This window comes from Oryx dammah, unplaced genomic scaffold, assembly GCF_014754425.2.
Source record: "Oryx dammah isolate SB20612 unplaced genomic scaffold, SCBI_Odam_1.1 HiC_scaffold_11, whole genome shotgun sequence".
NCBI classification, from domain to species: Eukaryota; Metazoa; Chordata; class Mammalia; order Artiodactyla; family Bovidae; genus Oryx; species Oryx dammah.
The window spans coordinates 41,824,506-41,837,987 of record NW_024070195.1 but is presented as its reverse complement, the minus strand read 5'-3'; the positions used below and the strand labels follow the sequence as shown (position 1 = coordinate 41,837,987).

The 13,482-nt window shown below is 42.5% G+C and overlaps 1 protein-coding gene across 1 annotated transcript in view; it reads left to right on the top strand.

Moving 5' to 3' along the window:
• Positions 1-13,482, top strand: part of UHRF1BP1 (UHRF1 binding protein 1) — a 77,704-nt gene that overhangs the window by 59,253 nt on the left and 4,969 nt on the right. Inside the window, exons 15-20 of the mRNA XM_040249064.1 lie at positions 4,569-4,765; positions 7,199-7,353; positions 7,438-7,588; positions 12,291-12,553; positions 13,005-13,113; positions 13,239-13,345. Of these exons, the coding sequence (XP_040104998.1) occupies positions 4,569-4,765; positions 7,199-7,353; positions 7,438-7,588; positions 12,291-12,553; positions 13,005-13,113; positions 13,239-13,345 (982 nt within the window). The remainder of the gene's footprint in view (positions 1-4,568; positions 4,766-7,198; positions 7,354-7,437; positions 7,589-12,290; positions 12,554-13,004; positions 13,114-13,238; positions 13,346-13,482) is intronic.

Genomic DNA, 13,482 nt, shown 5'->3' with positions numbered 1-13,482 from the left:
TCTGAGCCCGTACTATACACGATGCCCTGCATTAGGCATCGGGGCTACAGCAGGGAGTGAACAGAAAACATAGAAATGTGCAGTCAGAAGGGAGGGAAGGCATAGATTTTTTCCACGAATGTCTGTGCTTTCAGAAAGCATAATGAGAACTATGGAAAGTTTTTGCTGAGAAGATCAATGGCTTTAGAGCTTTTGTTTAAGAGGATTTTCTTAAATTGGTCTCAAAGCAAAGCCTGCAAGTGGGCTACTACCTGCTTGGCCAAGATAGCCTAGGAGGAAAGAGAAGGAAAGCTTAAAAGATAAATTATATAATAATACTAGGCAACATTTATTGACTGCTTTCTATGTGTCAGAAACTGTCCTAAATATTACAGTATTAACCCAATGAATTATAAGAACCCTATAAGGAAGGAACTAATATCACTCCCCATTTTACAGATGAGGAAACTGAGGCTCAGAGAGGTAAGAAACTTACTCAAGATCACACAGCTTGTGAGTGTTGGGGTGAGGATTGAGAGCCTGAACTCCCAGTCACCAAATGTGCTGCCTTTTCCAAATGGAGATGGGTGAGGGTTGGGAACAGAGGAGAGGTGAAAGGAGAAAAGAAAGAGGTGTGTGACATGGACTCGTTCAAACACCAACACCGACTTACCCACTGCCCAGGCTGGCGGCCTTTTCTCAGTCCTCTTTCTCCAGGACTCCCTGTGCAGTCAGCCCTGCCAGTCAGTCCATCCTGAGTATTTGTAACCCTGCGCAGTTACTCACACTTCTCTGAAGTAGTCATCTTTTTCCTTGGCTGCTCTCTTCTTCCTTTTATCCTATAAATGTAACTGTTCCACAGCACTAGGCTATCCATATTCTGATCATTTTTATCATCGTTTTATTTTTTAAATTATAAAAATGGGGTCTTCCCTGGTGGTCCAGTGATTAAGACTCCATGTTTCCACCATAAAGAGCCTGGGTTCAGTCTGTGGTTGGGGAACTTAGATCCTGCATGCCACATGGCATGGCGCCCACCCCACCAAAAAATTATTAAAATAATTTGTGTTCATTTTGTCGACAATATAGAAAATAAAAGAATAAAGAAGAAAACATGAAAGCCACTGTGATGACACTATCCAGCGCATGCATGGCGTGCTCAGTTGCTGCAGTTGTGTCGACTCTTTGCGACCTGCAAAGGTTCCTGTGTCTGTGGGATTCTCCAGGCAACAATACTGGAGTGGGTTGCCATGCCCTCCTTTAAGGGATCTTCCCAACCCAGGGATCGAACCCATGTCTCTCATGTCTTCTGCACTGGCAGGCAGGTTCTTGACCACTAGGTTCACCTGGAAAGCCTGACACTATCCAGCGATAGCCCTTATCGACTTTTGGATCTTCCAGATTTTATACATATATTTATGTATCCATGTGAATGCTCGTATGTGTTTACACATATGAAATACATACATTTGTAAATAGGATTATGTTATTTCTATAGAATATAGAAAATTTCCAGTTTTATTCACTTTAAGATTCCCATTCATGAAGTATTTGAATATATAATTTTAAATTGCTCTATTTTTTTTGTTGTTTAGTTGCTCAGTTGTGTCCGACTCCTTGCGACCCCATGGACTGCGGCACACCAGGCTTCCCTGTCCTTCACCAACTCCTGGAGCTTGCTCAAACTCATGTCCATCGAGTTGGTGATGCCATCCAACCATCGCATCCTCTGTTGTCCTCTTCTCCTCCTGCCTTCAGTCTTTCCCAGCATCAGGGTCTTTTCCAATGAGTCAGTTCTTCTCATCAGGTGACTAAAGTATTGGAGCTTCAGCTTCAACATTAGTCCTTCCAATGTATATTCAGGACTGATCTTCTTTAGGATTGACTGGTTTGATCTCCTTGCAGTCCAAGGGACTCTCAAGAGTCTTCTCCAACACCACAGTTCAAAAGCATCAATTCTTTGGCGAATTGGTCTATTATATTCTTGCAAATAGAGGTATCATAATTTATTCATCCAGTTCACAATCTAGGCTTGGGGGGTCATTTAGTCTGGTTCTACTTTTTTCTCAGGTGAAACCAATGCTGTTGTAAATGTTCTTATTTTTGTGAACATGACTCTTTATTCATGTCTCAATCTTTTATTTTATTTTAGAATAAAATCTTTAGAATAAAGATTTTATTAGAATAAGACCTAGGAAGTAGAATTATTGGGTCACACACTACAAACATTTTAAGGTTCTTTTAAATTGTTTAAAGGTTCTTTTAAACGTTAAAAAATTTAAAGTTCTTCATTCATTTAAGATGAATTTGCCAAACGTTCAGATTTAGGTCACTTTGCATTTTTGAATACATTTTGTTAACTCTTGAACAATATGGGAGTTAGGGGCACTGAATGCAGTTGAAAATCTGCATGTAACTTATAGTTGGCCTTACCTATAGTTACCTATAAAATGGTTGCTGCATATCTGTGGTTTCGACGCATCCATAGATTCAAGTAACTAGATCATGTAGTACTGAGTGTGCACGCTCAGTCACTAAGGCGTGCCCGACTCTTTGGGACCCCATGGACTGTAGCCCGCCAGGCTCCTCCGTCCATGGGACTTCCCAGGCAAGAATCCTGGAGTGGGCTCCAATTTCCTTCTCCAGAGGATCTTCCTGACTCAGGGATTGAACCTGCATCTCTTGCATTGCAGGTGGATTCTTTACCACTGAGCCACCTGGGAAGCCCTGTAGTACTAAAATAGGTACTGTTGAGAAAAGAATACATATAAGTGGACCTGTGCAGTTCAAACCTGTGATGTTCAAGGGTCAGCTATACTTTTTCTCTTGGTTATTTTGTCCATTGCCTCACTTCTGCAAGAGTCCTTGTTTTCAGTCCTGATTTCCTTCCCTCCCCTGCTGTTCCTTTAAAACTATCTACTGCACATAGTTCCACATGGATCTCCAGGGGTGCCTTGAACCTCACATGTGTAAAACTAAATTCCTTATCCCAGACCAGCTCTTTTTTTCTTTCTTTTCTGGGTGGCCTCATTCTCCTGCTCATTCAAGCTCTGCCTTTTCCAGGCATTTGTCAGGTTCTGACCATACTTTTAAATTTAGGCGTACTTCAGAATCATCTGGAGGCTTGTTGAAACACAGAGTGCTGAGCCCTACCCGCAGAGTTCCTCTTCCAGTAGGTCTGAGATGAAGCCTGAGAAGTTACTTTTTAATGAATTCTCCTTTAGATACTAATGCTCCTAGGAGGGTGACTCTGAGTATAGGGCTCTAGGGAGTCTCACATCAATTTTTCCTGTCTGCTCCCACAGGTGGAGTATTTTAGTAGACTATTAGTTGATTTCCTTGTTGGATGTCTTTCCATCTCTAGCTTATTTGAAAAAGGCAGGTCAAACTTCCTAAAACACAGGTGTAATCCTATTATTTCCCTATTCTAAACCCTTCTGGCCTTTTCTTTTTTCTGAGTTGAGTTTGGACTTCTTAGTGTGGCATTATCAATTATTGTGATATATCCATATGGCACATTATTTTTTTTTAATAGACGATTTTCTAGAGCAGTTTTAGTGACATAGCAATATTAAGTGGACAGTACAGAGATTTCTCATCCGTCTCGTACACGTCATAGCTTTCAGAGCACTTTCATGCATTGTCTTTTATCCAGGGTTTCCTGTGATCTGGCTGCAACTCATGTGGTTAAGTGAAAAGAGACTTAGCAAGAAGTTAGGAGACTTGGGTTCTTCTTAATTCTACCTTTAGCTGAAACTGAGTCAGTTTCTTCACCTATATCATAGGAGGGTGGACTCAAAAGGTCTTTACAAGTTTCTTTAAAGAAACCTTCTAACTTTGTCTTCTGTTGCTCTTCCCCAGCAAAGCCTGTGCTCCAGCTGAGCTGAGCTGCTTGCTAGTCTGCAAGGCACCTTTTGTTTTCTGGTGCCACAACTTTGTTCAGGCTGATTCTTCCCCACAGAAGGCCCTCTGTGCTGTCTCCTTCACAGTTTTTCAAGGACCACCTCACACATCATCTCTTTCCTCAGAGCCATTCCTCATCCCCTTCTTTTCATCCTTTCCCTTTTTTGGCGTTGGCTAGCCTTTGGCTTGTACCCCGTCCCTCTTACCGTGTGTGACTTACTACCGTATAATGTTATTTGCATATAGTCCCCTCTCTCCTGATAGAATACACATTTTTTTGAGGACAGGGGGTGTCTTATTTGTCACTGCCCACCACTGCCCAGTGTCTTGTGTGGTGCTTTGTATGCAGAAGTTATTCAGTAAATGCTTGAGGAATGGCTTTGGGTACAATTCATAAGCACCAGTGCCGTAGATAGTAGGTCTCTGCTATAGATAGGATAATCCTGAATAACCTTGACATTTGACATGGGAGAACTGCCTATGCAGTTTGAAATGCTGGAATAGGAGGGTTCAGAAAGGCCCAACAGTTGAAAAATGGTGTGACCCCCTTCTATAGAAGGTAATAGTTGACCTCATAGTTTATGCTTACAATAACTTTCTTGGCTGAAAAGGGTGGGTATTGCAAGGGAACGAAACAACGTGCCTTCTAAGCCACATTCATGGTTTCTGCTTTTGTTTTCAAACAGGGAGCCTGTGGCCAAGGTAGATGAAGGGGTGGCAGCCCCCGTAGGTGGAGGTGCTGCTCGACTCCGATTTTTCTCCATGAAGAGGACAGTATCCCAGCAGTCATTTGATGGTGTCTCGTTGGATAATAGTGGCCCTGAAGACCGGATTTCAGTGGACAGTGACGGCAGTGAGAGCTTCGTGATGCTCTTGGAGTCTGGTAAGTGGAAGCAGAGCCAAGCAAAGTTGCAGAGCCTCAAGAGGGTTCTTCTGATGCCTGTATTTAGACCAGCAGGGTGCAGAAGGAGCTGGGCTTTGATAAAGCAGACATTTTCTTAATCAAAACCAAAGAAGAGTGAACTTTTAGTGGATTTGTGACTGAATTTATCCTCACGTCTTCTAGGTTATGGATAGGTATTTGACCCTTATCACAGAACAACACTCAGAGAAGAGAGCACTAGTCTTACAGCCATGGAGTGATGGCAGTGGGTTAATTTTGCGGCTGTGTCAACGGTGTGTGTGTGTTTCCTATCTTTTGCTTAACTACGTATTTCATTGTTGGAAAATAACTAGGAGCTTTTTGTCTATAGTAAAATGAGTAACTTTCAGGAGTTAAATCCCACTAGGAGTTAGACTAGTTCTTTCAGCTTATCGAAATGAAAACTTTTAAAATCATCCCTTCTGTGCATGCTAAGTTGCTTCAGTTGTGTCCAACTCTTTGCAGCCCTGTGGACTGTAGCCCACCAGGCTCTCTGTCCATGGGATTCTGTAGGCAAGAATACTGGAGTGGGTTGCCATGCCCTCCTCCAGGGGATCTTCCCTGCTCAAGGATCGAACTCGCGTCTCTTGTGGCTCCTGCATTGCAGGTGGATTCTTTACCGCTGAGCAACCACGGAAGCCTAAAATCGTCACTTAAGAGTATCTAAATGAAAATAAAATAAAAAGAGAATATACTGTTTCTTAAACGGGCTGGCATATCCATGTTTGTTTTGTTATTAATTTCTTGTGGAAAAATCCAAATATTTAAAAATAGAATCAAATAATGAACCTTCATATACCCATTACCTAGCTTGGGATTTTAAGAACTCATGGCAATTCTTTTTTTTTTTTTTTAATTAATTTTATTTTTGTTTGGAAAGGTTTCCATTTCCAAATACGATCACAACCGCCATATGACAGATTTTGGACAAAATCTCTATTATTACTGTCCCAGTTCATTTCAGTTTAGTCGCTCAGTCATGTCTGACTCTTTGCAATCCCATGGACTGCAGCACACCAGGCCTCCCTGTCCATCACCAATTCCCGGAGTTTACTCAAACCCATGTCCATTGAGTCGGTGATGCCATCCAACCAGCTCATCCTTTGTCATCCCCTTCTCCTCCTGCCTTCAATCTTTCCCAACATCAGGGTCTTTTCCAGTGAGTCAGTTCTTTGCATCAGGTGGCCACAGTATTGGAGTTTCAGCTTCAGCATCAGTCCTTCCAGTGAATATTCAGGACTGATCTCCTTTAGGATGGACTGGTTGGATCTCCTTGCTGTCCAAGGGACTCTCAAGAGCCTTCTCCAACACCACAGTTCAAAAGCATCGATTCTTTGGCATTTAGCTTTCTTATAGTCTAACTCTCACATCGATACATGACCACAGGAAAAACCATGGCTTTGACTAGACGGACCTTTGTTGGCACAGTAATGTCTCTGCTTTTTAATATGCTGTCCAGTTTGGTCATAACTTTTCTTCCAAGGAGTAAGTGTCTTTTAATTTCACAGCTGCAGTCACCATCTGCAGTGATTTTTTAGCCCAAAAAAGTAAAGTCTGTCACAGTTTCCACTGTTTCCCCATCTATTTGGCATGAAGTGATGGGATCAGATGTTATGGCAATTCTTATTTCATTTATTCTTCTGCCCTCTTCCCTTCTTCCCATATTACTTTGAAGCAAATCCCAACCATATCATTTTATCCATAAATATATAAATATTTTTATTATACATCTCTAGAAAATACAGATTTTTAACCAAATTAAAAGTTTTTAAAATTATGGTAAAATGTACATAACATGAAATTTACCATTGTAACTATTTTTAACTGTAATTTAATAGTATTAAGTACCTTCAGATCATTGTACAACCATCACCCGCTATCTATCTCTAGAACGTTTTCATCTTGCAAAACTGAAAGTCTATACCCATTAAACAATAACTCCTCATTCACTTTTCCACCAGCCCCTAGAAACCACCAATCTACTTTCTGTCTCTATGAATTTGACCACTTTAGGTACCTCATGTAAACGGAATTGTACATAACTGGCTTATTTCATTTAACATATTTATATTGTATGTAACATGTATCAGAATTTCCTTCCTTTTTAAGGCTAGTATTTATTTTTCGTTTGTAGCACATTTTGTTTAGCCGTTTTTTGGTCCATAGACAGTAGGGTTGCTTCCATTTACAGGCTTTTTTCAACATGACCAAATACCATTGTCACACTTTAAAAAATTAACAATAATTCCCTAAATTCATTAAATATCCAGTTAGTCTTGAAATTTCCAGTTTTCTCATGAATGTCATAAATTTTTTGTTTTTACAGTTGTCACTAGAGATTGGATTTGAGTAAAATTTTTTGACTCTCCAACTCTTGTTATCTTTCTTTTGCAGAGTCTGGTCCAGAATCTCTTCCACCAGGATCTCTTCTCAATGCTGTGGACAGTGCTGGTGTTCAAGAGAGCTCTGTTGTGGATAGTTATGGCCAGGGGTCACCAGAGGCCAACAGTTCAGTCTCACCCAGTGGGGAAGACCTCAATCTTCACCTGGTCAGCTGTTCTACTTTCTTCTCTGCAGAGGGTGGGCTCTCAGCTGACAGCTTGGGACTCAGCTAAGCGAGTCTCCCGTTACAGGTCTCAGTTCTGGTCCTGAAGGTGCATGAGGTGTCTCTGGGGATTGAGGTACGTGGTGAGGACCTGACTGTGGCCCTGCAAGCAGAGAAGCTGACCCTCCAGCAGCCGGGCACTGTGGGACTCTGGCAGTTCCTGCACGGACAGTGCTCAAGTAAGGATGGTGGGATTCCAGGAGAGCTGGTGGGATTTGAACTGGGGTGGGGAGGAAGACAGTCAGAACTTAAGTTGCTCCTGTCCTGTGCTCCAGAGGCAGCCAGCCTAGTGCCAAGTCCTTGGTGCTTCTCTCCAGCAGCCTTTACGGGGAGGAAGAAGTCTAATGAAGCCTCCTTCTCACAAGGAGCCTCCCAGAGCTCTCACTGAGGCTTTGTGCCCAGCAGGCTAGTCGCCATCCTCACCTCCCAGGTGCTCCTTACCCTCATATGAGAGGACAGTGTCTACTTACTTGTTTGTGGGGCTGGTAACATCAAGCTGTATCTGATCAGGGAGCTTCTAAAAAAAAAAAAAAAAAAAAAAGGGGAGCTTCTGATTCAGTCCTTTGATGTAAAGTATCATTTATACTTTAAAAGATGGCAGGAAAAATCTGGACTTAAGCTACATGCTTCATTTTTTAAAAATTTTATTTTTAAATATTAAGTAGATATGCTTGTAAAGTAGAATTCTTATAAAAATATATATAAGGTATAAAATAATCACAATACAATGAATGCATGTACCTACTACCTAGTTTAATAAATAGAACAGTACCATTAAGTTTCAGCCCCGGGAGCCCCTCTCCAGAACCTTCCTCTTGCCTCTCACCTGTCATAGGGGATCACTATCCTGAATTTGTATTTTTCATTTTCTTGCTTTACAATTCTTACAGGTTGTTTTTTTTTTTAAATCAGTGTATTATTTAGCTGTGTAGGCTTTCGAGTTTTTGTAAGTGGAATTATTGTTTATATTCTTTTGTGATTTTCTCCTTTCAAGTACTATGATATTCTTCAAATCCTTCTAGGTTGTTGAGTTAGCTATAATTCATTCATTTTCACTATAATATTCTATTGTAGAAATGTATAACTTTTTAAAAAACTGCTTTAATGAGGTATAATATGCATACTATGAAATTCACTCTTTGTAAGTGTGTACTTTGATAAATATTAGTAAGCTTCCACAGTTCTGCAACCATCACCATCACCCCCAAAATCTCTCTTGTACTCATTACTCTGTTTACTTCATTCTATTCTGAACAGACATGTGGTTTCCACTTTTTTTTTTGCTGTTTCAAATAGGATTGTTTTGACATGCCCATCCTTGTATATGTCTCCTGTTATATATGTTGGAGAGTTTCTCCAAGTTTATATTCCTGAGGAAATAATTGCTAGGTCATTAGGATATAGCTTTAATTTTGCTAGATAATGCCCTTCCCCTCCCCCCCAGAATGGTTGTACCAATTTATAGTTACATAGGTATGTAAGTTGTTTCATAGCCTTGGCTGCACCTGAGGTTATTCTTCATGCAGTTTTGAGTAAATTAGCATAGATCCTGCTTGGCTTCCTGAGAGAAAGAGGAGAAGATGAAGACTTGGAGAAAGAAAGAGATGATCAAATTTAGCAGAGTTGAGGGTCCACTGTTTGTTTATTCATTTTTGGCTGTGCTGTATGGCTTGTACAATCTCAATTCTTCAACCAGGGGATGAACCTGGGACCTAGCAGTGAAAGAGTTGAGATCTAACTACTAGACCACCAGGGAACTCCTGAGGGTCCTCTGTTTTAGCTTCACCTTGGCCATTAGCCCACTGCCTCTGATTCTAAGCAAGACCAGCTTTTTAATTGGTCCTTAATGTCCCTTTTACCATGAGAGGCATTAAAGCAAAGTGGCCAAGCCCATGGTCTTTGCAGTCAGGCAGCTTACATGCAGCTCCTAACTTGCTACTTGCAAACTGTGTTACTTTGTTGGTTTAAAAAAAATGTTTTATTTACTTTTGGCTACGCTGGCTCTTCGTTGCCGTGTGTGGGCTTTCTCTGGCTGCAGTGAGTGGGGTGTACTCTCGAGTTGCAGCACGTGGGCTTCTTCTTGCAGTGGGTTCTGCTGTTGCAGAGCACATGCTCTAGGACATGGGCCCCAGCGGTTGTGGTGCAAGGTCCTTGCTGCCCTGCGGCGTGTGGGGCCTCCCCAGAGCAGGGAGCGAGCCCTGTCCCCTTCCCGGCAGGCAGACTCCGAACCACCGGACCACCAGCGAAGTCCACAAGCTTTGCAACTTTGGCAAGTTACTCTCTGTGCCTTAGCTCTTTCATCTGTAAAATGGGAAGATAATAATACTTCTGGTACAGGGTTGTTATGAATAGTCAGTTTAGTTCAATCAGTCATGTCCAGTTCTTTGCAAGCCCATGGGCTGCAGCACGCCAGGCCTCCCTGTCCATCACCAACTCTTGGAGCTTACTCATACTCATGTCCATTGAGTCAGTGATGCCATCCAACCATCGCATCCTCTCTGTCGTCCCCTTCTCCTGCCTTCAATCTTTCCCAACATCAGGGGCTTTTGAAATGAGTCTGCTCTTTGCATCAGGTGGCCAAAGAATTGGAGTTTCAGCTTTAGCGTCAGTCCTTCCAGTGAATATTCAGGACTGATCTCCTTTAGGATGGACTGGTTGGATCTCCTTGCAGTCCAAGGGACTCTCAAGAGTCTTCTACAACACCACAGTTCAAAAGCATCAGTTCTTCAACACTCAGCTTTCTTTATAATCCAACTCTCACATCTATACATGACTACTAGAAAAACCATAGCCTTGACTAGACAGACCTTTGTTGGCAAAGTAATGTCTCTGCTTTTGAATATGCTGTCTAGGTTGGTCATAACTTTTCTTCCAAGGAATAAGTGTCTTTTAATTTCATGGCTGCAGTCACCATCTGCAGTGATTTTGAAGCCCCCCAAAATAAAGTCAGCCACTGTTTCCCTATCTATTTGTCATGAAGTGATAGGACCGGATGCCATCATCTTAGTTTTCTGAATGTTGAGCTTTAAGCCAACTTTTTCACCTTCCTCTTTTACTTTCTTCAAGAGGCTTTTTAGTTCCTCTTCACTTTCTGCCATAAGGGTGGTGTCATCTGCATATCTGAGGTTATTGATATTTCTCCCAGCAATCTTGATTCCAGCTTGTGCTTCTTCCAGCCCAGCGTCTTTCATGATGTGCTCTGCATATAAATTAAATAAGCAAGATGACAATATACAGCCTTGACATACTCCTTTTCCTATTTGGAACCAGTCTGTTGTCCCATGTCCAGTTCTAACTGTTACTTCCTGACATGCATACAGATTTCCCAAGAGGCAGGTCAGGTGGTCTGGTATTCCTATCTCTTGAAGAATTTTCCACAGTTTATTGTGATCCACAACAGTCAAAGGCTTTGGCATAGTCAATAAAGCAGAAATAGATGTTTTTCTGGAACTCTCTTGCTTTTTCCATGATCCAGAGGATGTTGGCAATTTGATCTCTGGTTCCTCTGCCTTTTCTAAAACCAGCTTGAACATCTGGAAGTTCATGGTTCACATATTGCTGAAGCCTGGCTTGGAGAATTTTGAGCATTATTTTACTGGCATATGAGATGAGTGCAATTGTGCAGTAGTTTGAGCATTCTTTGGCAATGCCTTTCTTTGGGAGTGGAATGAAAACTGACCTTTTCTAGTCCTGTGGCCACTGCTGAGTTTTCCAAATGTGCTGGCATATTGAGTGCAGCACTTTCACAGCATCATCTTTCAGGATTTGAAATAGCTCCACTGAAATTCCATCACCTCCACTACTAGCTTTGTTCGTAATGATGCTTCCTAAGGCCCATCTGACTTCATATTCCAGGATGCCTGGCTCTAGGTGAGTGATCACACCATCATGAAAAAAGATGTTCTTTTCATTATAGGGGACTGAATGCAAAAGTAGGAAGTCAAGAAACACCTGGAGTAACACGCAAATTTGGCCTTGGAGTACAGAATGAAGCAGGCCAGAGGCTAATAGAGTTTTGCCAAGAGAACGCACTGGTCATAGCAAACACCCTCTTCCAATAACACAAGAGAAGACTCTACACATGGACATCACCAGATGGCCAACACCAAAATCAGATTGATTACATTATTTGCAGCCGAAGATGGAGAAGCTCTATACAGTCAGCAAAAACAAGACTGGAAGCTGACTGTGGCTCAGATCATGAACTCCTTATTGCCAAATTCAGACTTAAATTGAAGAAAATAGCGAAAACCACTAGACCAAGTATGACCTAAATCAAATCTCGAACCATTATACAGTGGAAGTGAGAAATAGATTTAAGGGATTAGATCTGATAGACAGAGTGCCTGATGAACTATGGATGGAGGTTCGTGACATTGTACAGGAGACAGAGATCAAGACCATCCCCAAGAAAAAGGAATGCAAAAAGGCAAAATGGCTGTCTGAGGAGGCCTTACAAATAGCTGTGAAAAGAAGAGAAGCAGAAAGCAAAGGCAGAAAGGAAAGATATACCCATTTGAATGCAGAGTTCCAAAGAATAGCAAGGAGAGATAAGAAAGTCTTCCTCAGTGATCAGTGCAAAGAAATCGAGGAAAATAATAGAATGGGTAAGACTAGAGATCTCTTCAAGAAAATTAGAGATACCAAGGCAAATTTTCATGCAAAGATGGGCTCGATAAAGGACAGAAATGGTCTGGACCTAACAGAAGCAGAAGATATTAAGAAGAGGTGGCAAGAATACACAGAAGAACTGTACAAAAAAGATCTTCACGACTCAGATAATCACAGTGGTTATGAATATTAACTATATATTAAAGTGCTTTGAGCAATCACTGGCTGGTAATTAATTAATGTATTTTCCTTCTGTCTTGCTTCACAAAGGCACAAGCTTTCAGGACTCCTCCACTTTGAAGACTGGCCACATCAGGCCAGCTGTGGGCCTTCGCTTTGAGGTGGGGCCTCGTGCAGCTGTTCATTCCCCTCTGGCCACACAGAACGGCTTCCTGCATTTGTTGCTTCAGGGCTGTGACCTTGAGCTGCTCACTTCGGTGCTCAGTGGCCTGGGGCCCTTCTTGGAGGATGAGGAGATCCCAGTGGTGGTTCCCATGCAGATTGAGCTCCTGAACTCCAGGGTCACTCTAAAGGTGAGAGGAACTTTAGGGTTTACCCTAGACTTGGTCAAGCAATGGATTCTTGACCCTTGACCCTGTTAACAGTGACAGCTGTTAACTTCTTCTCATGTGCCTGTGAAATGTGGGGAGGACCAAGTGAGGAAGGGCATGTTAGTATTCACTACTACAGTAGTACCTAAGTATGTAGTGCCAGCAAAAAGTTCTAGGTTCATGTGAGGGGGGCCTTGTCTCTAGCCTTGTCCTTTGGCATGCAGCATGACTATGCAAGCCCACAGGTTAGCAGATCCTCAGTCTCACTGTGTCTAGAATGGGAGAGACTCATTATGCCTGTCATGCCTCGCTAGAGTGTATGGATAAACAGTGATGGCAAAGTGCTTCCAGCTCCACAGTTGGAAGCATGGCTTGTTTCCTAGGCTGCTCTGAGTTGCTTGGGGGCCTCACGCGGCTTCTCTCTTTCCTGCAGGATGATATCCCCCCCATCTACCCCACCTCACCAGGCCCCATACCCATCACTCTGTCCATGGAGCATGCTGTGCTGAGTCGGAGTGACGACGGTGTGTTCCACATAGGCGGTGAGTAGGGCTTGTCAGCCTCCCGGCTCCTTTACCTTTTCGCTCCTGTAAGGAAATAGGTGACAACTAGGAACAGGCTGCTTGTTGCTGGCAGTTTGTCATTCAGAGCCTTTACTTTTTTCCAGCTGCTGCTCAAGACAGACCATCAGCCAAAGCAGCTAAGAGTGAGAAGAGGCAGCCCCCCAAAGAACAGGTGTTTTTGGTGCCCACCGGGGAGGCTTTTGGTCCACAGGTGAGTCCCTAACTGAACAGTACCTTTTGTGTAAACCCTTTGGGGTTGTAATCACAGAAGCGGGTAAAACCCAGAGGGCTGACAAGGTTGCTTGTGCTGGTACAGCTGTGTGGTCTGGGCTCTTGTCACCTAGCAGT